Consider the following 25602-nt stretch of genomic DNA (forward strand, 5'->3'; position numbering starts at 1 on the left):
TTGAAGAGCAAAGGTGGTCACAGACGTTTTGCACAGTACTTAAAGCATAGAGTTTGTGATGAAATGTAGCTAATATCTCTGTTTTCCTAGATGCCCCTGAATATAATGTGGAATCAGAAGGGAAAATGCAATTCCAGCTTAGTTTTCTTCTCTTGCTTTCATCCTAGCTCATCCTCATCAATGTCTGCACACACCTGTGTTGGTATTGTTCAGCTCGTACACCACAACATCCTCCACCTCACCATCCTCATACACCCACATTTATCTGACTGACTTATCTGATAAACATATTGCAGATTTAAAATTCTCTTCTTGTTTGCTTCATCATAATAACTGTTCAAATTCACCGCCCACTGATGTGTCCCTTCTATTTTTGTTGTGGCCTTGGAGCCAGACCATGACACATGTCATAACAAAAACAGTGGTAAGGCATTGTTTGCAGACAGAGGTATCCTGTTGACAACATCAGAGCTGTCCAGTTTATGATTGTGGTTTATGGGGAAAATTCTTTGTGGGACAACAGGGGATTATATTTGCTGCAACACACTGATATATGCATTCTCTATTAGATTAACAAAACCCGAAGATAATCCAATTCAGATACCCTCAGAGTCATCCTTAGTATGACTTTTGCACTCATTCTGTGGAATTATACAAGTTACAGGCAACCAAAGTACCTAAGGTGTGCTTTTTAATTTATCATTTCAAGGCACATTTGAGCCCTCATATCTACAAGAGATGGACGCATGAAATTTTTAGAGCCGAATTCATTTTAGCTGCAACCAAATCAATTTTACACACTCCAACTGCCAAAAACCCAGAATCCTGTTTTTGTTAAGCACATTATTTTTTTGAGTAACAATCTTTGAGCATCAGTATGATGTAATATGATAACAGTTTTAATAACAAAGCTGCAGCAATCTGGACACTTTTCATTAGTATTCACTTCATGAATTCATACTTGAACTTGTACACACTAGTACTGTGTTGGACCCCTTCAGGAACTTCATTCTTCCAAAAAAGTGTTGGAAAGATTGACATGATGACTGCACATTTGTCGGCTGCACATCCATGATATCCGTAACATCCCAAAGATGCTCTTCCGAATTGAGATTGGTTACTGTGGAGGCCATTGTCATGTCCAAGAAACTGGCTTAAGATGATTTAAACTTTGTGACTTTTGCTATGTCCACACGTACACGGGTATTTTTGAAAACGGAGATTTTCCGTTTTCGTTTTAAAAAATAATCCCGTCCACACATAAAGGCAGGAATGAAGGAAAACGCTGCTAGGAACATGCCAAAGCAGCAGGTGGCGCTATATTCCTAACCGTGTAGAAATGTTGGCCAATCAGAAGTCTAGAAACCTCGGTGGGAAATAGTAAACAAAGCTGGGGCATAGAAGCAGAACCAAGCAGTGTTGCCAACTTAGCGACTTTGTCGCTATATTTAGCGAGTTTTCAGACCCCCTAGCAACTTTTTTGCTAAGAAAAGTCGCTAAAAAAAGACGTGAAAGCGCATATGGCTTTTACTCTCAACAAGCAGCGGGTGCTATAACGCAGTCAGTTCTTCTTTTACTCTTATGCTGTTTTGTGGATCAGGTTTAAAACTACTTATAAACACACACACACACACAAAGTAACTCCACACCAGAGTGCCTATTTCGGGTCACTTTTGCCGGTCCAAGCCCGGGTAAAGGAGCAGGGTTGGAATTGTGACATTACAAAAAACAATAATTGCTAAAAGAAATTTAATTTGTAGTTCTAAATAAATTCTAAATGCATTTAGCACGTTTTTTGCTCACTTTATGTCTCGTCCACGATGTTATTTCTCTCTCCAGCAGCGTAGGTTACAATTACATTAGCATGACCAATTATGCAAATTAGGTGATGACGTCATTTAGCGACTTCTAGCGACTTTTAGGACAACCAATAGCGATTTTCCTTACTGAGGAGTTGGCAACACTGGAACCAAGTCTTATGTGTGGAGGGACAGTAACTGTGTGTGTGTATATGTAAGCATTTGAACACTGCAGAGAGTACAATTAACAGTAACAGTATTGTAGAAATTCATTTCACCGAAACAATAACGTGGCGCACAGTGTGACATCAAAAAAGGCGCACACCTTTGACGCTGCATTTTCTGCGTTTTCTCAGTTTTTCTCGTCCACAGGTAAATGCAAAAACGTTTTAGAAAATATCCACCCTGGCCGGAGTTTTTAGAAATCTCCGTTTTCAGTGACCGAAAACGCCGTTTACGTGTGGACGAAAGGTGCAAACGCATAGAAAAATCTGCATTTTCAAAAATACCCGTGTACGTGTGGACGTAGCCTTGGTCTTTCATCCTCCTGGAAGAAGTCATCAGAAAGTTCACTGTAGCGTATATATGATAGCAACAATACTTAGACAGACTGTGGCACTTAAATGATGCTCAGTTGATACTAAGGGCTCCAAAGTGCAAAGAAAACCCCCACAGCATTACATCACCGCCATCGAGGGAGCATAAATTTAGACTTTTATGTTGTTTACACCTAATTCTGACCCTAGTGTCTGAATATTGCTGCAGAAATTGAGATTAATCAGTTTTTCAGTCTTAAACAGTTGAATTTTGATGACCCTGTAAAACTTTTAGCCTCAGTTTTTAGTTCTAGTTTTGACATTCTGTGCATTCAGAGGTGCTCTTCTGCATACCTTGGTTAAACAAGTGGGTGTTTGAGATACTGCTGTCCTCCTATCAGCTAAGACCATTTTCCTGAGGCCTTTTTACTCAGAAAACTGCTGCTCACTAGATATTTTCTCTTTTGAACCATTCTCTGTAAACTCTACAGAGGTTATGTGGGGAAAATCCAAGTAGATCAGCAGTTTCTGAAATACTCAGATCAGCTTGTTTGGCACCAACAACCACGTTACGTTCAAAAACAAACTTTCTTTGCAATTCTGGTGCTCCGTTTGAACTACAGGAGGTCATCTTCACCAATTTATACATGCGTAAAAAAAATGCTTAAAAAGTGCAATTTGTGTTAGATTTCATGGTTCATGTAACCATGTAGGACAAAAACTAGCGACAGCATATGAAAGGGAACCCTTAGAGATGCACAGTGTGCAATACACTGGAATTGCAAGGATGTTGAAAAAAATCTTCAGGATATAAAAGTGTTTCATCAATATGATTATATTACAAAATGATTTTGACAGAGAAAGAATCCCAGTTAGAAGATTAGCCTGGTATGAAAATGTAAAAAGAAGGAAAAAAAAGAAAAAGATATATTTTAAAAAAACTTTCACAGTTACAGTCGTTGTACAAAGAAAACCATCTGATTCTGAGGGCGTCTGGTGGGAGGCACTGATTGATTTTTCAGACACATACGCTGTTAAGAAAGGCTCTTTTCTAAAGCTGTTTGTTCAGCATCATCATTAGTCTACCTTTTCATTTTGGCTTCTCACAGTCACAATCAAAAGAGGACATAGACACAATTACAGTGGCTTGCTGTCCCACCGAATCTGTAGCAGACCACAGAAATGAGATTGCCGAAATGGAGTGCAAAATATGTGTCTCAAAAAAAGAATTTTTAATTGAAAACACACACAAGAAAAAGAGCAGGAACTCCCTAATATTTTCCACCTCCCTTACAAAGGTGTCGAGCAATCAGCAACAGATTGATCCACAAATTCATATCAGCTGGAGCGCACATATGCACACAGGTGCTGTACAGCTTCTCCCTGCTTACTCCTTCATCTCTACTCCCTCCAGCTGTGCTTGTTAGACTCTGCCTATCCGTTCTTTTTCCTTCTCTTTCTTTTTTTTTGCCTTGTGTATAAGCAAGCCACTGTGGGAGAGTGTATCCTTGTGTGTGAGAGAGTGTGCGTGGTCGTGTCAGGAGCTCAAGGCTGCATTTTTCTTCCTGCTTTGGAATAAATTACAAGGAGCTCTTTTCCTCGACCACATCAAATTCCCACAGTCCACACAAGCACGCGCGCACGCACGCCTGTATGCACACACACACACACACACAAAAATGTATAAATACAAAAGATGACAACATGAATGGAGAGCAAAAGCCGAACATTAAAAAGAAGAAAATGTCAAAGGGAAAAAAAAACTGTATGGTATTTTTTTTTTTAATTACTGTGTGTGTGTGTGTGTGTGTGTGTGTGTGTGTGTGTGTGTGTGTGTGTGTGTGTACCTGAATCCTGAATGTCCTTGCAAGCTGGCTGCGTGTCCTGCTGACGTGTGAGGAGAGTGTGGTAGAAAAGAATATTATGTCCACTATTATCAAAGTGTGCTCATCATTTACAACAAATATGAGACAAGAGACAAAACAGATTCACACCTGGTGCCTGTTCTGATTTTTACTGTTAGTTTTCTGGCACGACTTAATGCTTAAATGCTTTAAAAAAAACAAAAAAAACAAAAGATAAGTACATGTTGGTCTGAAACAGTTCCTTACTTGGATGTGAAACTAAAGGCAAAAACAAAATATAAAGGCATATGTAGATATCTAGATACCACAGAGACCTGGAACATTCTAATATAACAGAGTCGTTAAACTAGTTGACTGAATATTCTGGTTTTAGCTTAAACTCCAAGCATCAGCTACAAGCTTTGCCTTTCATATCAGCTGACTGTCCTGCTTTGTTTTTGATTTTTATGTGCATCTATCTTTTGGTGTTGGCACCTGCCAGTACGGAGGAGATGAAGGAGACCATGCAGAAGATTGATTCATGTAGTGAAGGAAGAAATGCAGAGAGTTGGTGTGACAGAGGAGGATGCTAGGAATAGGATGAGATGGAGGCAGATGACCTGCTGTGGCAACCCCTAAAGGGAGCAGCGGAAATAAGAAGAAGAAGAACGACCAAGAGGACTGTGCAGCTGAAACTAAACTAAAGAAGCTTTTTGTAAGCCTACTTGTAATCAGTAATGATGTAATGATATTCATCTATACACTAACAGACACTTTATTAGATACAACTGGCTGGTACTGCCTCAAGTCTTTGTTGCATAGATTCATCAAGGCACTGGAGTAACTTCTATGTGATTGCATGATTACATATCTGCTTTACACAAAGTCTCAAGCAGGTATACATAATAAAGTGGCCACTTATGACCAAATGCCGAAAGGCAAAATCGAGTAACCTGAGATTAGACTCCGACCGAAGGCTCTTTGCTACATGTCTTTCACCACTCTTTCTATTTCTCCCTACTTTACTGTCTCCTCTTTACTGCACTATATAATAACAAGTGAGTGTCTGACGAGTGTATAAGGTACTGCATATTTGGCAGCAAGAGCCTTTTTAAGAAAAGCACTGAAGCTTTTTAGGCAGGACCAGACGACTCAAAGGAAAACGGAAATTTCCATCTGCAGTCATTAATATTTGTGGCACTCTTCTGTTCAGGAACCTGAACGCTTTTTCATGCGTATACACAGTGTTGGGGAGTAACGGAATACATGTACCGCCGTTACGTATTTAAAATACAAAATATGAGTAACTGTATTCCGTTACAGTTACCGTTTAAAAAGGTGGTATTTAGAATACAATTACTTTGTTGAAATAAATGGATTACACGGCGGTACTTCCCTGTTTCATATTGTGGCGGGTCAGGACTGTTTGGGTTTTGTTTGACAGCTACGTTCTGTTTGTTCTGTTGTTCTAGGTGGCAGCGTTACGGTTGCCATGGTTACAGGGTGACGCTCTCTCTCTGCGTGTTTCCTGGGTGAGAGAGGCATTTTTGTTGTTGTTGTGCTAAACTAATAGGCAGAATGCTACCGGTATAGCGCTAAAGAATGTAGCATCATAGGCAGTGTAGTCCGTGCTGCAGGGAGAATGGACTGCCATACACGTTATGTGTCTGTGAGCGAGGGAGGGAGAAAAAGGAAAAGTACGAGCTGTCATCGAGCAAAAACGGGAGCTGGAAGCATGTAAATATAATAATAACCACTGCAGCCAAGAAGAGTGCCTGACGAGCCCAGTTGTCAGTAAGCTATTAAGACTCGACTGTACACCGTGTTCGTGTTTTCCTCCAAAAAAAAAGTTCCGTTGGAGCAGCCTTTCAACGCCTCTCTCTGTCTCTCGCTAGCAAAGTTGACCCAGACAACAAAGTAAAGCTAGTTTTCAGCTACCAGCCCGACACAGAACCCACCGTATTAGCCAGAGGTCCCTTTACTACGGTTCGGAGCCGCGGACCTTCAGTAACAGTAATAAATCACAGCAATAGTACATTCAAGTAGTTGTAAACAGCATGATAATATATTAAGTAATCCAAAGTATTCAGAATATGTTACTCTCATTGAGTAACGTAACGGAATACGTTACAGAATACATTTTGGGGCATGTATTCTGCACTCAGGGAAACAGGGATGATAAGGGATGATAAGTCAGATGCAGAAAATATACAATGAAGTGGTGTGGAGTTGGGTTGCATAGAGGCTTGCAGATGCACGACAGCCAACAATGAGGTTAAATATTATTTTTTTGATCTTATTAAAGGGTTCCTTACCTACATTTGACATAATAGGGTAGGAAAAAGAAAATACACATTCACAGAAGGAAGAGGACTGCACGGTTTTTCACAGCGCATCACTACACTTATTCTTCTCTTGCATTAAAGTCTCAGCTCATAGAACACCAGTCATTTATATCTTATCAAGACGTATGCTCTGTTCTGGAAGTTGTTACACAGTAGAAAAACACACATAACTCCACCCAGCTGAGACCTCCTACATCCTCATACTCCCATGAGCTTTTCACACGCCCCCACCATTCACTACTGCATGACAGAAAACACCAAAACCACCTCACATTTCTCTCTAACTGACCTGGCGCTGAACCCCCGAGCGGACAGACAGGCAAACGCGTTCATATCAAATGTGGAGCGTGGACCAGAGACAATATCAAAGTAAAAGACACAAAAAGAAGACAAACTAGAAAAGTGAAACCACTCTGTGGACCCAGGCAGACTGAAGTGATGTTGGTAATGACACTAATGATGCTGCTGATCGCTACGATAAAGACGGCAGCAGCCTCGGCGCGCGGCTCTGAAATGGACATTAGACCTGGATTTCATCCCAGTTTGGCCAAACAAACCTCGTGCCCGTCTTGCCAGGTCATGTTTGGAGTCACGGCGTTTCCCTCCAACATCTCCAGCGCCCAGTGCCTGTGAGTACACACAAACACACAAGCACACAGAGACTCACACACAAAAGGATGCACTGCTTGTGGATCCAGATGTTTACTTTTTTTTTGCCATCATTGTTAGATTATATTAAACTACCATGCCTAATCATCATCAATGTAACATTATAATACAGCGCTGTGGGGAATGAAAGTTCACTGTATGATACTGTCAGCTGTTTGTTTTTGTTTTTTGTGTTTCATCCTCATTTTCAAGAAGCAGACTATTCATTTAAATTAATTCAAATAATGTGATGTAATATTTAAAGTGTAACACTGCTAGAGTGGTGAACAATTCATATAAATCCCCTGAAAAATAGAAAAGCCCATAGAAAGCCTTCAATGCAGTGTCACACATGTTAATAGATTTTTATTCCTCATTCTGTTTATTGTCTGCAAGAAAAGTTTTTAAGGAGATGCGTGTACCAGTTTTCCTCGAATTACATTATTCCCCTTCCCCTCTAAATGAAGTCTACCTGTCACCTGATCACCATTCTTTTCTGTTAATTGTTTGCAGGCAGTATTTGATAGCACGCTTACACTTTTCTTTCTCTGAGACTCACAAGAGCTAGAAAAACTAAGGAATAGTCAAGTCCAAAGCAGCAGAGCCAAAAAGATACCTTTTTGCCTTTATCATGGACCAAGCTTTACTAAATACATGATCCCAGATATTCAATAATGCAGCTTAAAAGTTTTTCATTCCTTTTTGAGTACCCGCATCTCTCACGCTCCACACATTAAGTTTAAAATAGACCCAGTGATGTAATTCGAGTTTTTTTCTTTCTGTAGCTTGAAAGTTTGCTTTCAAGAAAGCCTGAAACTTTAAACCTGAACAACCACAAAGTACATAAATTATAGCTTCTGCTGTTTTGTAGTCTGAGCAGATTTCCTTATGTGGAGCAACTTTAATTTGGCGACATCCCTCAAACTGACATGCGAGTGGAGCAGCAAATGTGTCTATGAATCCCACCACCCATTCACCATATTAAAGCTATACAGTAGCTACGAAATGTTTACAAATTTGAATCCCATCCGTGAACGTGCATAATCATCCGGACGTTCCTGTCTAATCCTCGCTCATCTGCCTGGACGTGTGGTTCAGTTTTGCTCTCAACTTGACTCGGTTGGTTTCATTAAACATTTACTGATTCCGGGAAACGCATGCAAAGCTTTTCTGCTCATCCTCGGCACCTTGCAGCGCAGCAGCAGCTACTTACTATTGTTGGCCACTGAGCAGGTAGCCACAGGTTAAAGACCCCCCGCGGAGTTTTCTTGTAAACAAACAAAATTAAGGGGTTAAAAGTCAGAGTTTCCCACCAGGACAGTCTGGGTTATGAGCTTGCAGTCTTTTTCTTATGCTACTTTGTGTGTTACTGTTATCAATCAGCAGAATACAGCATGAAACTGGTCGAAGGACGGCGCATTGTGTTGTCTGCACCGTAACATGATGATTGCCTTAGCTGCTGCCCAGTTATGATAAAGTCCTGTTTGTACATTTTTTAAATACAGATTAAGCAATCAAGACATTCATTCATGATTTTGGTACCAGGAAAATGAGCAAAGTTCCCATCTTTAGTGTAGAGAAATCCAAGCCTCAGGTAAAGTTATTTCTACTTTCATAGTGTCACTTTAACCTGTAGTGCTTGTTTAAAGGTGACATGATTGATTTAGGTGTCTCGTGCAGATCTGAGGGTGATCGCCACTCATAGTAAACAGTGACCTTTTGATTTGGCTACCTAAACATTTGCAAAGAATCTCAAGGCCTTCCAGAGAAAGAGACAGGGTGAGGTGAAGATTAGAATCACCCTAAGCATTTATGCAAACTTTCGAAAAGTACACACGAGCAGTTTCGCCTTACACAATCTATCTTACCAAAGAAACAGAACAAAAAAAACATAGCCTATGAGTAAATACAGCTGACACACACTCAAGACAAGGACACACTTGTGGCAGAAGAAGCAAACATCCCTAGAGATGCGCTGCGATCTCCCAGGTGGCGATGCGTGTGTTCTCTTCTGCTCTATATTTTGCTCGAAGGTCAAGGCTCGGGAACAGTGGGGATATTTACAAGTATGCAGTAAGTATGCTGCAAGTACGTAAGACCACATGCACAGAGCTTGGGAACTCATGTAGACTTTCTTCACGTATATTTTGTTTCACGCATGAAAAGAAAAAAAAATCGCATCGTGACTGAGTAGCTGACCTTCTTCAGTAGTCAGCGTGCACACAAATCCCCTGCGAGCCTTGTGATCAGTGTGAAGTGCTGAAACCTGATGTGAGTGGCTGTTTCTGGATCAACAGGGAAGTTAAGCAGACGCAGATCAGAGAGATTCAGCAGGGCGCCCTCTCCAGCCTCCAGCACCTAATGGAACTGTAAGTGCGCGCCTGTCGATTATGTTTGTTCTTCGATGCGGAGCATAATGTGCTGAGGAAGTCAAAACACACGAGATATGGATCATCCAAACAGACGGGGAATAACTCAGTGGCATTCCTGGTAACACAGCCAGGAATGCCACTGTGTTCATTCAATAAAACAGTTGATCCCCACATTGGGGGATCAATCATCTTGGTCCACATTCATATTTAACAAGAGCTGGAGTTATAGATATTGATTTTGTACTCATGTGACAATTTGTACACGGTGCCAATTAGGTTATCGCCTTGCTTTCTATATAAATATATTTCTACAATAAACTTTTATAATTAGCAAACAGTGATTTCAAATTAAATTGTTCTTTTTTTCTGCTGCTATGAATCATTTTAATTAGTAGTGATTAAAATATTGATCAAGCAAGGATCAGTTGTTCAGCTTCAAAAGTGAAAATAGTCGCAGGTGCTGACTCTTACATGTTAAAGTGTAAAAGGAAGCAATCACAGGCTAAAAAATAGGCAAATGTTTGATAATAGATTGAACTTTTTAGTGGCCTCTGTTGTGATTTTCATGATTCATCTTCAGTGTTTATTTAAGAGACTTATTGATTTTAAAACCATGGGAATTGCAAATAGAAACTGTGTTTTGCACATATATTTAACCAGGGTGTGTCCTACACCCAAAGTTTGTTTTTATTTTTTAATAACTTTACAGGAAAAATCTGAGGATTCTGTCTGATTTAAGACATCGATTACAAAAAACCCTCCTATAATAACTTTTATATTCTTTACTTTTTCTTTTACTCGTCATTACTGCCAACTACAGGACCATATCCGAGAACGACATGCTGGAGAGTATCGGTGCTTTTGCCTTTTCTGGCCTCCCTAAGCTCACCAAAATGTGAGTATACTGATTACTAAAAGCCGCTGACTGCATAAAGCAGATTTTATCCTACATGTTTGTGTTTAGTCTTTGTAATGGAACATGAAGAGCTCCGGCCTCTGAGGAAGATCACCCAAATAGTTGAGAAGTTAAGCATCCGAGGGGTGGCGGAGACAAAAAAAAGACTCCAAAGAATGAGTGTGAATGAATAATAGACCACATGATTTTTTTAAAATATATTTCATATCGTTTCCCTCAGTTTAATATCTAAAAATGCTGCTCTGAGGAATATCGGGGCTTTTGCTTTCTCCGACCTCCCTGAACTCAGTGAGATGTAAGTATAACTGGCAGGATAATGGCACCTGTGAAACCCCGTAATTGCAAACCAGTCATTTATATTAATGATAATCTGACTGAAATGCGTTTCTTTCAGAATCATAACAAAGTCAAAACACCTGAGTTCCATCCACCCCGATGCATTCAGGAACATGGCAAGACTACGGTTCTTGTGAGTACTCAGTGAGAGTTCAGATTTCTACCACAGTTTGTCTCTCAAAACTGATTGTGAGTCCAAAATAGGTCACGGGTGACAGCCCTACTTCTGATGGCCCGCATGATCAAAGACATTATTTTTTAATGAGCTTGGCTCCCCGGTGTCACCCTTCATCCCCAACATGGAAAAAAAAAAGTCTTTTTTTCCACAAAATGACTTAAAGGCCATTTCATGACTGCTACTTTAATTTGTTGCAAACAAAAAAAGTATTATTTTATGTCTTTTGAAACAATCTCAAAGTAGCAGTTTATAAAGAACACTGCAGCGCTCAAATCCCTTACAGACATTCTTAACTGTTACTGTTTGTCCCAATTTGTGAAAACTGGGACACATAAACAGCAATCTGCGACGGAAAAAAATAAAGCGATTGCTTTTTTAAAGAGGGCCACCTTAGCGCATGTTTAGTTTGTTTTCAAATAGTTTACTTGGGGGTCGTGGGGATGTTATTATGCTTGTTTCCAGCTCCATATTGTTATTCCAGCTTTGCAAAATTTGTAGTTCAAAATACTCCTTATTCATCTTATGCTGCAGGGACACCGGCCCTCATGGACTGGGATTGGGGACCCCTGCTTTAGACTTAGAGCCAGACCTGTGTAAGAGGATCATAATAGGAATTCCGGCCCTCTTTAACATCACACAGAGCCAAAAGTAGAAAAAAACTGTCTGAGCAGCCTGAGGCCTGAGCTTTTGGCTCACAGGTATTACTTGACTATATGAAAGGTCCTGGGATTGAAATTGTACACCGGTTAATGGGTGATTTTAAAAGATTTTAAATTGGCTGTATTGGCGCCTACAACTGATTTAGAATATTTTAAATGGCTGATCCTGTTTCCTGATCCACTAAAGGAAACACGAGAAATCAAATCAGAAGTCACTGACTGACAATCAAAGACAAAGACCAAGGAAACACTACATATACATACACAGACACAGATAGGGGTAACAGCTGGTTTCCGGTTGGTTATGAAACAGGTGAAAACATGACTAGGGATGGCAAACAATCACAAAAAGAGGTAAAAGTAGGAAGTAAAACCAAACATAAAACAGGATGTAAACAAGAGGCAATTAGACATGAGGGCTACGACTAAACGTGATAACAGCAACAGGAGAACACAGAAAGCAGGAGAAATTACACGCACAAAGAAACATAATAAAACCCACAAATATAGCAGGGAACGAAACACAACAAATGGCCTACATTACAAAAACACGTTGGACCTCATTGGTAAACGGTGCCTATACACCAATCTGTGCATATACCATGAATATGAATATTTCATGCACAAATCTGTGATTCATCGTAGCCCGAACCCTGACCTTTAATCCAGGAGTTCTCAAACTTTAAAGGGTCTTCATAATGTTGACATCCAATTAGCTGGTTCAGACTTAAAATCACTTATCAACATGGAGTGACTCAGAGATATATTTAGTATAATTAGCTACCTGGCTGGCTAATAAGCCAGGCTACTCAGCAGTTGTAGCTCAGCGCACCCCGAGAGGAGCAAATGTTTTCATGACAGACTGATGTGAAGTGTCGCAATTATATCAGAGTTTCTGCAGACTGAGTGAAAATGTGGGAGGAAGCAATGGATATGTTACACTTTTGTTATTAGTAGAAAGTTTCTTCATTAGTATACATGTCGCTTTCAAGGAGCCTTTATTGTAATTCTTTAAAGTTGTCTTGAGCAAAAGTTCTCCAGGTTTTCTGAAGTTTTTCTTTAGACACTGTTTGCTTTTTTTAGTCATTTTTATTCCACCTGACCATTTTCAGAGGAATGGGTTTTTGTTTTGTTTTTTTGTTTGCTTGTTTTGTAAGTCACGTAATGCTAAAATATGAATCATAAGCATGAAAAATTCACCTAACTTGGGGGAGAAACTAGAGTTGTATTTTTAAGCAATTTGTTACTAGCTGCCACAAAAACACATAATTTGTCCCCATTTTTATTACCGAATTTTTTAAAAATGCCAAAGATAGCACACAGAGCAATGAACATAAAATGGCATTTTTTGCACCAACAATGTGATTCCCAAGAATCGTCTTTAAGTTATGTTAGGGTGGCAGACACATCAGACATCAGCATGTGTTTGTTATTTTTTAATCTAATTTATTACAATGGATGAGACAGTGTATGCGATTTTATCACTGCTACTCCCTGCTTAGTGTCTGCTTTTCAGAGGTTACAATTTAGTAACATGTTCTGGTTAAACCTTTACTTTTACATCACAGGACTATCTCCAACACCGGGCTCAGGATTTTTCCAGACTTTTCCAAGATCCACTCCACCGCCTGCTTTCTGCTGTAGGTCTCAGTACAATTACAAAAAACGATCTCATATACACGCCTCCACATGTGAATTTATAGGCTATTATATGCATACAGAATTAAATACTCCCATAAGAAATCACACCACTAATCATATATTACTGCAGTCAGAATTCAGCAGTTCTTACCAAACAGACTATCAGGAACACACACCATCTGTCCCTAGCCGTCATCCTTTAAAAATCCATATTCAAACTGTCTCCCATCTGACATCCGTCATCTTCAAAAAGACAGTGGATTAGACAGGCACTGCTGAAGGCTTCCTAATGTTTTACACCCTCTGCTGTTTTGGGGGGGTTTTCCACTAAAAAATGTATTTCTACCACTTACTTAGCAATAGTGGTCATTTATCTTAAAGTTTTTGGTCTTTGTACTGCTTAGGGATCTTCAGGACAACAGCCACATAAAGAGAGTCCCTGCCAATGCCTTCAGAGGCCTCTGCACTCAAACCATCGCAGAGATGTAAGCGATTCATCTTTCTTTTTTAGAAACACATCACCCTCACAGATCCGAGTGGGCATTACATGCACAGTGATGAATGTTCCACGAAATGCTCTTTGCCCTCTTCACTGAGTTTCTCCTTTTTTCTATGTTTCATACTCATGCTTTTATTGCCTTTTGTAAATTTTTGTGCTTTCCTTTTCAGCTGCAGATCATTAATCTAACATAAAATTACATTTTTTTTGCTTTTTGCATATGTCACAGATTGTTTTCTTTGGAAAAAAATGAAAGCATAAGTGTAATTTTCAGGTAGCGGTAATTAATTACCTCTATTTAAGGCTTCTTGATGCTTTCACTCAATCATTTTCATCTGTAAAAAAAACTGCTGCTAGTTTAAAAATTAAGATTTTAAATCAACCCACATACTTCCCTACTAGATGTAATAACATAATGTCTTATTACCAACTAAACATGCAGTTTCAAGCCATTTGGCCTCTGAACACTTACAATGAAAGCTTTGTCTGAATAATATAAATAGGTACCAAAACCTTTTTTTGTCTTATCTCTCCACTATCAATGATTAACCACTCAGAGTTATTTTATGACACTTTACAGGGAATCAATCCTTATGATGGGAAACACTAGACTAAGTAAATACATTAGAGGAGTTCAAACCCCACTTTAGTAAAACAATGTAATAATTTATTTATATAACAATCACAGGGGTCCTCCTATGTTTTAGCTAAGTAAGACTTACCTCAACTTTTGTGTGTTTTAACATTGTGTTATTGAGACAACAAGTTGTGAGCAAAAATTAGATATCAGTAATGTTTCTGTAAATCTCAGTTAAAACACATTCTTTTATAGTGTATAGCTACATGCTAGCTGTTTTGACATTTACCATCAATTCAGTTCAATTCTATTTATACAACGCAAAATCACAAGGTAAGGTAGAGCTTACAATAGTAGATCAGAAAACCTACATGCACTTCTTCACATCACCACTAAACGTCTCCTGTATGATATCTGTTCCTCTGTTTCCACTGACTACAATGAATGAAAAATATGTCATGAGCCTGCAAATGCTGCACTGCAGTATATGTAGTCATGCAAAAAGAAAAAAGACTCAGACCCTGCAAGGCTCAGAAAAACTGCAAAGAACCAAGCACTACAGGCTATAGGTTTCATTGTGTTCAGTGTTAAAACACTACAAATGTTAAACAGACTGAACAGGTATGGCTTAAAAGCTTCTTTTCTTAAAAAAAGAACATAGCAACGATGCATCTGAACAAACGACAGGACCTCTGGAACACTGTGGTTTGGACACACAAAATCAAAGTGGTCCTAGGTGTTCAGGATTTTTAGCCATAAGCTTGGTAAAAACAAACACAGCATATCAGCACAAAAACTTCACTGTAGCTATCAGACAGTTTGGTGAAGAGGTGATGATTTGAGCTTGTTAGAACCTGAGCACCTTGTAGTCAGAGACAACCATGAATTCCACTATATACCAAAGTATTCTAGAGTCAAATGTGAGGCCATTTGTCCTGCAGCTAATGCTTGGCAGAGCAGCAAATCTGCAACCGATTGGATGAAAAAGGAAAAGAATCAATGTATGCAACAGCCCAGTCAAATTCGCAGACCTCATCTTGATTGAAATGCAGTGGTGGAGCCTTACGAGAGCTGTGCATATAACAGAATGCCCACAAACCTCAATAAAATAGAGCAATGTTGTACAGAAGAGTGAGCCAAAGGTTCTCCACAATGATGTAAGAGACCAATAAAGTCATACAGAAACAACTTACCAAAGTTATGCTACTCAAGGTGATTCTACAAGCCACCAAATTCTGGGGAGTTTAGTTTTAGTGTTTAGTTTTTAACAGGACTTCAGAGAGTCCTACGAAAACTTTGTTAGCAGTCATTTGGTAGGTACAGATTGAAAATTTGAGTTAGCATTAGTTCAACCATGACAGGTTCAGTTAAGATGCAGCTTAATTGCTAATGAATTATTGATATTAATCCCGTATTACTGAAGCCAGTGTGACCTTTTTGATTTTAAAAACTTTTGTTGACAGCACTACTTTTACTTGTAGCAGTAGTTTAGCTTTTTCGTTTAATGTGCCTAGATCACCAGGAGCTTTAGCCAGCAATAGGTTAGCTTAAAAGTTAGCTTAACATAGGAGACAGCAGTAGAGCCACATTTCTGTATAATTTACTGTATAACTTCATTTATAATTTAGCTACTAATAAAAATTGTATTTGTTCAGCTCTTGTGGTTTTACAGGGATGATATGTCTGACTATTTCTTGGCTTTAAGTTTCAGGCAGTCAGGAAGTTACTCTACCTATCCAACAAATAGTCTGGCACATAACCTCGTGTAAAACTGTTTTGATTTGGGGGTTTTTGTTTTTACACTTTCAAAAAAACAATATAATGTGTTAACTAATGAGTCTTACAGGAGGGAGTAGGTGGATTTTTTAAACCTTTGAATTGTGCCAGGCTAGTTATCATTATTATTATTATTTCCTTCCAGGCTTTGTACTAAGCTAATTCAGAAGGGGTGGTATCAGTTGAAGGAAATGAATGTCAAATTTGCTTTTACATGTAAAATATGTAAATATGTATCACTAAATGCCACTCACTCATCATTCCTAATGCAATAAATGCACTCTGCAGTCCCAATTACCTCTTATGAACTCTGATAACTGGGAATCAAACTGGATAGTCTTCAGCTTATGAAGAGCAAAAAGTCTACTTTAAATTCTGTGTCTGATAAATAAATATTCATTCAAATTCAAAGCTTCAGGGTCATCATTGGTAGGCTGTGACTCTCTGCACCCAGACTTCAAAGCTAGTTTATTATTCTGTTACTGCGCGGTAAAAAATCGAACAAAACCATCTTTGTTTGTGCAGCTTTTATCTACAGAACTCGATGTTCTCCAATTCAGTCAGCAGAGCCGGGCTAGTTGTTATTATTATCTTTTTTTCCTACCAGACTTTGTGCTATAGTAATCCAGAAGGCTGCTGGCTGTAAATTAATAGAGATGGATAAAAGGATGCAATCAACACTCAGCAAGAAGAAGCTGGATTTTTTTCCCATAAACGCAGGATCCTTCCAACAAAACATTTTGATGGCAGCGTCTGAGATCCATACTGTTAAATACAGAAGAAAAGTAGGAAGCAGAAGAGGCAGTTGAAGGCGACACAATCATATCAACGCTTTACTCAGTGTTGCACTAAAACCCTTTGTATTTGTACAGCTTTACTCACTGAGAACAAAAGAAGTGCAAACACTAAAATTGGCATTGATAGCTAAGTAAGTTTACAGTTGGAAATGTTCTGTGTTGGAGCCACATGACTGTAATTTGGCTTCCCTTTCTAATGACAGACGGCTCACCAGAAATGGCATCAAGGAGGTGGCAAGTGACGCCTTCAACGGAACAAAGATGCACAGATTGTGAGTCACAGGCAGAGACACAATTACAAACAGAAGATTTTAAAAAAAAAATACACATTTAACTCCACTCTCTCTTTCTCCCTTGCTCTCAGGTTCCTAAGAGGCAACCGACAGCTTACTCACATGAGTCCCAGTGCCTTTGTGGGTTCCAGTGAGTTGGTGGTACTGTAAGCATGACATTCAACAGTAACTCATGCCTAAATGATTCACCCTGCTCATCATTCCTTATTAAAGTCAGAATGTTGGAGAAAGCAGGGGGTGGGGGATGATATCTGCACGGACTTGGAAAATCTTTACAGATCTAAGGTTAAAAATAGTTTAGGGTCAGGTGAACCTGATGGACTCTACCAGGAAATAGAGATTTCTGTTTATTCCCCTAACAAAGAGACATGTCTACTGAAGTAAGAATCAGACAAATTATTTGTTATTCTTTTGGACTGTCATCACTGTGATGTTTTTTTTCTTTCACTCCCTGGCAGTCACTTGGCAATCAAACAGTAGCTTCTCTTCAGCTTCTTTCTTTTTTTTTATTCAGCTGGCACTTCTCTTAAATCCAAGTGCATTTCATGAAAATTTATATTTTATGAACTGATCAAATCTCTATTACAGACAGCACACTAAGGGGAAGAAAAGAATCTGTTAAAAAGGCAGTTCACCCCTAAATTAAATTAATGCATTTTTCCTCTGGGCTGTGGTGACATTTATCCATCTAGATTGTTTTGGTGTGAGTTTCCCAGCTTTGGAGATATTAGTTGTAGAACTGTTTGCCTTCACTTACATGTGACAGAAATGAAAGACACTTGCCTTGCGGTGCTTAAACCATAAAAAATATTATAGTACTGTGCAGAAATCGTATATTTTAGAGTGAAAATTGTAAATGGATGCAGCGATTCTTTAAAACGGTGTAGAACGCAACTGAGAGAGAGTTTGTCCCGACCTAACCCGTGCACTGTGATAACGATTTGCACCAGAAATTTCACCTTTAGATTCATCGCTCCATAAGACCCATCCACACTGATTTTCAGTCCAGTTCTTGTGTAATCTGGCATGCCTCAGCCTTTTCTTCCTGTTTCGCTTCCTTAAGAAGGGCTTCTTGACAGCCATCCTTTCACTGAGAGTATTTCTCATGAGCCTTCAGTGAACAGCAGATGGATAAGCTGAAGGGCCTGATGCGTCTCTGAGGCCCTGTGTCACTTCTTTGCTGAATTTTTTTTCCTCTCATCAACAGGAAGTTCAAATGTTGTTGTTCATCTGCTGTAGATAGTTTTTAGGGCTGCTACTTCTTTTCTCCTCCACTTGTCCAGTTTCCCTCATTTTTCAACACATTGAACACAATAACATGATTTGCCAAGCTTTTGGATAACAGCTCTTAGGGAATCACCTTGGCTAAAAAAAAATGTATTTTATGCCTGTCAAACTGCGGTATTATTTTAGTATTTCTGGTATATTCAGTTGAAGAAATTGGAACAAATGATATGTTTCTGTGACAGGCTGCTTGTAACAAAGTGCCTAAAGATATAATTTAGAACTGGTTCTTTGCTGAGATTTTTGTTATGTATAGACACGGCACTGGTTCATCACTTGAGTTGGTGCCATTTTTATGCTTGAATGATTCATAGCTGAGTGTTCAGTAGTTGAACAAAACAACCCAACTTTTCTTGTGAAAATGGTAAGTTTCGAGAATCGGACTGAAACTGAGTGAAAAAGCAGCCAATGTCCAAAGAAAGACTGAAAGCCTGTAAACTTATTGCTGAAGACCACTCTTTAAAATTTTTAAGACAGGGCACCAGGAGATGAAATCGTAAATGCAGTGGCACGAGTTAAAATCCAACTCAAGGCCCTTTGCCGCATGTTTTCTCCTACTCTCTCTCCTAGCTTTGGTGTCCAATAAAGCCAGAAAAAAAAGCTTAAAAAATACCAAGAAAAATGTCTCTTTCCCAAAACATGGCCAGGTTACTCAACAACAAAAACATATTGACAAAGCTTCCTGTGAGCAGGAGGAACTGTTTGCTTTCTGCTGCTTCCATTACAGCTCAATCGTGAATGGAGGTACACGCTCTTATGTTATCTGTCCTATTTATTCTTGGTTATCTGTGCCAGTACCTACTCTGTAAAGTCCTTGTGATATGTTAATATATGTCAACCTTCCGTAGGTTATCTAGGGCATTTTATCCATCTCCTCCACCACCAATCTTTGAACTCTTAGAGGCAGTCACTATTTTCTATGTTCATCAGTTGAGCTCTGGTTTTTGAGATATGGTCTTTGAGTAAAGTAGAGTAGAAAGAAAACAAGGTTTGTTGAGTTTTTTTAATTTTGTCTGTAGACAATTTAACTACCTCAAAGAAAGACTCTATTACGTTCGAGAAATGACAGAAATTTTGACCAGAAATGTCTTCAAAACCAAGCAGCTCACACCAAAAGAATTACATCAATAAATACCACTAGAGCCCAGAGGAAAAGTATGTCTGTTTGCTTTGTGGGGGTGAACTGTCCATTTAAGCATGATATTGATTCTGAAATTAAAATTTAAACTCACTCACTTTTTCTCCGCTTGCTTCCGCAGAGACGTCTCCGAAACAGCCCTCGCCTCTTTGCCAGACTCGATCCTTGGAGGCCTCAAGAGGCTGATCGCCGAGTCAGCCTTCAACCTGAAAGAACTTCCTCCTCTTCAGCTCTTTGCCAAACTGCACCAGGCAAAGCTGACATACCCATCACACTGCTGCGCCTTCCTGAACATGCACCGAAACAGGTACACGTGCCCTGCCAGTCAAAAGACACCTGAAGATGTTTTTTTGGAAATTGTATGAGATTTGGGGGAAATTGCTTCTTCACTTTGTTGCAAAGAGTTACCTGGTAGGATTAAAATCCTTGGATTTATTAAATGTGGCACTACAGTGTGAACTGTCTGTGAAGCTTATATTCAGTCGCTTCAATCCAGTGGCTCTCTCACTGTGGGGTATAAAGACTACAAAAAGGCTGGGAAAAAAACTATGAAGTGAAACTAAATTGAATTTGATTTTCTTTTGTAAGCGAAAATATTAAAAAAAAAAAAACAAGATTTTTGATGCTGTTTTGGATCCTAAATAATAATGTGGGCTGTTAGGCGTGAAGCATTTTTGCCTTTTGAAGTGAGGCATGCCAGGAAAATGTTGGGAGACACTGGGATGAGCCCTTACATGGACGTACACAAATGTGTGGGTTGGTTTGTTTTATGGTCTTTTCAATATCCTATTTGTCCATTTCTGGTTAAATGCCACTGAGTCAACAGCTCAAGCAGTTGCTGAAACAAAACTCATTTACTTTGTTCACTCCCTGTGTTGTCCACTTTGTGTGTATTGTTGTGTACTAGATCGGGATGGCACTCACTGTGCGACAACCCCGAGGCTAAAAATAACCTGCACTTCTTCAGGGAATACTGCTCCAACTCCACCTCCATCACCTGCAGCCCAGCCCCTGATGACTTCAACCCCTGTGAAGATATAATGTCTGCTGCCCCCTTACGCATCCTTATCTGGATCATCTCTGTCCTCGCCCTGCTGGGCAACGCAGTAGTTCTCCTTGTATTGTTAGGTATGTTATGTAATTTAAAAAGTATTTGGATATTTATATCTGGAACACCTAAATAAATATTTCTCCAGCTCCATCACTGGAACTGACAGATCTTCGGGCCTTTCTGGTTTAAAGTCAACCCAGGAAAACTTTTTAATACATTGTTTACGTTCTCAGTTAATCTATATTATCAGAGACCATTTCCTGAAACCTGACCAAGGACTTTTTCCCCTAAACTTAACCAAAATGTATGAAAGCGTGTTTCTGCCACTTTATTTGGCTATAATTTAACATTTTTGGTTATTAACTCCCTTTTCTGAGTTAGGTATCTCAAACGTTTGACTTACTCAGAAGTTTTAGTTAGTAAGTCAAAACCTTGATATGCGTAATTTAAATATTTGAGACAATAGCCTTAAATTTTGAGATATTTTGAATTTGGGTGCTGTTAGCAGAGAAGGCAGGAGGAACCCAAGCTGTGGCTCTGCTGCTCTGATCAGTCTGCAGTTACACATATCTGTGTGAAATACGCTCGGATGCCCTGTGGGTTCTGAAACCTTTCCTTTCATGTGCAGCACAGGTTTTGGGGAAACTGTAGCCATTCTGAGGGATTAGACACATGGACTAGCCATCCTTTGCCATGGGCCTCGAAAAGCCTCAGGCGCACCTCACAGGACATGCAGTTTCAGAAATGCTCTAACCCAGCTGTTTAGCCATCACAGTTTACTCCAAATTGTCTGGAAACTTCCTTTTACTTGCCCACATTTCACGTTTCCAAAGCAGCAAAATAAAGAAGTGACTGCCCATTTGCTGCTTAACATATCCTACAACCCCATTAAAGGTGCGAATGCCATTGCTACCATGTTATTCACTCATTTAATATTTAATGTTATGGCCCATTGGTACTTTGGATCTGCTAAGTGGATTTTATTGCTGACATTTATTTATTTGTCTTCTTTATCTGTGATCAGGCAGCCGCTATAAGCTGACTGTTCCTCGATTCCTCATGTGCCACCTGGCCTTTGCTGACCTCTGCATGGGCATCTACCTGGTAGTCATTGCAACCGTGGATATGCTCACACGTGGACGGTACTACAACTATGCTATAGACTGGCAGATGGGCTTGGGCTGCAATGCTGCAGGCTTCTTCACGGTGTGTATTCATCACATCACATCACATAGTGACAACGCTCATTCAAGCATGTGTTTGAATTGTAAAGTAGCGTGTCTGTGTGTCATTTACAGGTGTTCGCCAGTGAGCTGTCAGTGTTTACCTTAACAGCAATCACCGTGGAGCGCTGGCACACCATCACGCATGCTCTGCGACTTGACCGCAAACTTCGCCTGAGACACGCTTGCATCATCATGACAATAGGCTGGATCTTCTCCTTGCTGGCTGCACTGCTGCCCACAGTTGGGATCAGCAGCTATGGCAAAGTGAGTGTTAAATTTAGCCACTACATGCTGATACAATTACTACAAGGGGGTACTTCACAAGACCCCCGAATACTGGGGTTTTTTTATTTCTTCATGCAGGTGAGCATCTGCCTCCCCATGGATGTTGAGTCCCTGGTCTCCCAGTTCTACGTGGTCTGTGTTCTCCTCCTCAACATCTTGGCGTTCTTCTGTGTGTGCGGCTGCTACCTCAGCATCTACCTCACCTTTCGCAAGCCTTCATCAGCGCCAGCCCACGCCGACACCCGTGTGGCTCAACGCATGGCCGTCCTCATCTTCACAGACTTTATCTGCATGGCTCCGATCTCCTTCTTTGCCATCTCAGCTGCCCTCAAGCTGCCTCTCATCACCGTCTCAGACTCCAAGCTACTGTTGGTGCTATTCTACCCCATCAACTCATGCTCCAACCCCTTCTTATATGCCTTTTTCACCCGTAACTTCAGAAGGGATTTCTTTCTCCTCGCAGCTCGCTTCGGGCTGTTTAAGACTCGAGCGCAGATTTACCGGACAGAGAGTTCCTCGTGTCAGCAGCCAGCGTGGACCTCTCCAAAGAATAGCCGTGTTATCTTGTATTCCTTGGCCAATACGCTAAGTCTAGATGGAAAACAAGAGTGCTGACTTTTACCCACATTTACAGGTATGGACTTTTCGCCTTGATTGCATATTATATCGATACAAACAGGCTGCTAATTCCTTAAAATGATGCCTCAGATCATGAATTTTGATCACTACCTGGGAAATTATATCTGTCTACTTAGACCAGAAAGATCTAAGAAAAAACGCAAAAGGCAACCAAGTGAAAGGCAAAAGAGCTGAGAACTCATTTTTGACAATTTGACCCAGGAGTCTGCAACGCAGTGATCGTTAAAATAAACAATGCTCTTGCTCTTGCTTCTGTTTGTGCTCCTAATCTGATTCTGTGTTTATTGGGCTTGAGCCAGTGAAAGCTTCCACTGAAGACTCTTCGGTTAATAAATAGCATCCAGAGACCCAGCGCTCAACAGAAGTGATGATCTTCCATATAAAGATGTGGGTCAGTTCAACAAAGACGTTGATGCTTGTCTCTGTGCAAGTCTGAGATCTCTGTTAGGGATGTACATGTACAAGTGGTCAAGATTGGACTTCCAGGCCATGAGACCAGAGGTGTACAAGTCACAAAAAGCTTTTTATAAAATTATGTTTATATGTCGCCACAATCTGAGCAGTTCAGACCCAAGAGAAAGCATGCATACCATGTTCCCACCTCTCTTTTAAGGTTACACATAAATCACCATGTTTCAATCATAATAGTATCAGCTGACTATTCAGCACAAAGTAGACACGGTGTTCAGTGGCGTGTCTAAACTTGGTTACCTGAGCTATGCACTGCAGCAATCCATGCAAACATGACCACAAAAGAACTAATTATACACTCACTGGCCACTTTATTAGGTATACTTGTTTGGCTGCTTGGTAATGCAAATACTTAATGAGCCAACCGCATGGCAGCAGCTCAGTGCATTCAGACACGTAAACTGGGGCATTTTCAAGATTTTTTAAATGTGGTGGCACGGCAGAGACCAAGAATACAGTAGAGGGGGAAATTTAAATATTTGATTTGCAAAAAGATCAGAAAACTGACAGAAATTATTGGGTATGATTTTTGGTGTGCAACCTTGTGTTTTATTACAAGTTTATTGTGTGAAAAGTGGTGGGGAAAAAGTATTTAGACTTAACCTAAGTAAAAGTTGTAATTGCACTTAAACAGCTTAATAGTTCACAAGTTATATAATCAAAATGTATTCAAAGTGCCTGAAGTAAACACACTCTTTATATAGAATGGCTATTTTTTTCTCGTCTCTTTAACGAGGCAGCTGTTGATGAGTTTGATTCCTGATATATTGTTCAATAGGTTCATTTATTTAAAAAAATACAATTAATGTACAAAATAAAAAGAAGCTAAAGCTTTAAAATAAGTATTATGTAGTATTAAATTATAACAACTGTATCCAAAATAAAATGGAATCAAAAGCAGAAAGTAACATAACAAGGAAGCATTTAAATAAAGTACAAGTACAATAAATCTCTGCTTCAGTAAATTACTGGAGTAAATATACTCACATTTCTAATTGTTGATACCAAGCTTTCATCCAATGGTGTTGACCATTGCAAGATTACTAAAGGGGAGGGGCACTCCAAGCTCCTCCCCCTCTAAACATGCCTCTATGTAAACATAATCAAGACAACCTGCTAAAGTTGAAAATGAGCATCAGAATGGGGAAAAAGGTGATTGAAGTGACTTTGATAGTGTCATTGTTTATGGTGCCAGATGGTCCCACATGTCGCCACAATCTGCTGGCCGGACTGCAAACTGATAGGAAAGCAACAGTAACTTAAATAACTTCTGTACAATCAAGGTGTGCAAGTTATGTAAGAAAACTGGGCATTGCTTAGTCTGAGAACTCTTGATTTCTATTCTGACATTCTTATAGTAGGTTCAGAGTTTGATGTAAGTGAGCAAACTGAGTCACAAAACTCAGATCATCTAAAACTGATTTCTTGAAAATGAAAAGGAGTTCACCACAGTCACCACATTTCACTCCAGCAGAGCACCTTTGGGATGTAGTCAAATGGGAGATCATCATCACAGATGTGCAGCTGATAAACTTGCAGCACCTGTGTGATTCTATCACATCAATATGGACCACAATCTCTGAGGAATGTTTCCTCCACTCAATTCCAGTTGAATTTCTTTTAAAAATTAAGACAGTGTGAAGACAAAGGGGTGTTCAACCTAGCAAAATGTACCTAATAAAGTAGCTAGTGAGTGTAGTTGGACTAAATCTGGGTCAAACAGCTCTTCTAGATACCCATGGGTTCCTTTTAACTCAAGTGATGTGCCAGATGGGTGGCAGTGGCAGTAAAAGAAGAAAAGAATGGAGGGGGGAGAAAACTAATGACTTCATCTACTATGTAACAAACACCATCCGTCTGGCATCCCGAGATAATCTAACAAAGTAAAATGCTCCAGAATGTTTTTTAAGCAGGTTGAATGCTTGGGATTTCAGCATATGCACACTGCAAAAAAACATATTCATTCAACATTCAGTGCGGTGATTGAATGATATTCATTAAGAAGAACACTGCAGGGACCTGCTGATTAACAATCTCCACATACACCCAGTCTACTGAACCTCTCGATGTCTACAATTTGCCACCAACTCCGTCTATTTTGTAAGCCCCAGACCTGTAATTATCTTTGAAATGTAATTATGTTTACGTTTTCAAACAAACATCCCATTAAGTGTCACTTTTGAATCTGTTTTTCTGAAGAATATTTCAATGTGCTGTTTTTTTACACTATTTTATAAAGTGTTTTATTATATCCTCTCTGCTTGAATAGATTTTGTATGATGAATGTGAGCG

General features: G+C 39.6%; 1 protein-coding gene across 2 annotated transcripts; it reads left to right on the forward strand.

The window, feature by feature from the left end:
* The first annotated feature begins 5952 nt into the window (after positions 1-5952).
* On the forward strand, positions 5953-25560 carry fshr (follicle stimulating hormone receptor). 2 transcript variants are annotated; one of them, XM_087844742.1, is made up of 15 exons: positions 5953-5969; positions 7008-7153; positions 9470-9541; positions 10365-10439; positions 10681-10755; positions 10855-10929; positions 13202-13273; positions 13679-13759; positions 17127-17195; positions 17288-17362; positions 19760-19945; positions 20546-20766; positions 21714-21895; positions 21988-22179; positions 22279-25560. In XM_087844742.1, the coding sequence occupies exons 2-15, from the start codon at positions 7038-7040 to the stop codon at positions 22813-22815; spliced, it is 2028 nt and encodes a 675-aa protein (XP_087700868.1). In that variant the 5' UTR covers positions 5953-5969; positions 7008-7037; the 3' UTR covers positions 22816-25560. The 2 variants fall into 2 exon arrangements, with proteins under 2 accessions (XP_087700868.1, XP_087700867.1); XM_087844741.1 differs by lacking the exon at positions 5953-5969 and having other exon boundaries at positions 6352-7153.
* The last annotated feature ends 42 nt before the right edge of the window (positions 25561-25602 follow it).

The sequence above is a fragment of the Neolamprologus brichardi genome, chromosome 8 (genome assembly GCF_056152115.1).
Source record: "Neolamprologus brichardi isolate AB-2024 chromosome 8, ASM5615211v1, whole genome shotgun sequence".
In the NCBI taxonomy this organism is placed as follows: Eukaryota; Metazoa; Chordata; class Actinopteri; order Cichliformes; family Cichlidae; genus Neolamprologus; species Neolamprologus brichardi.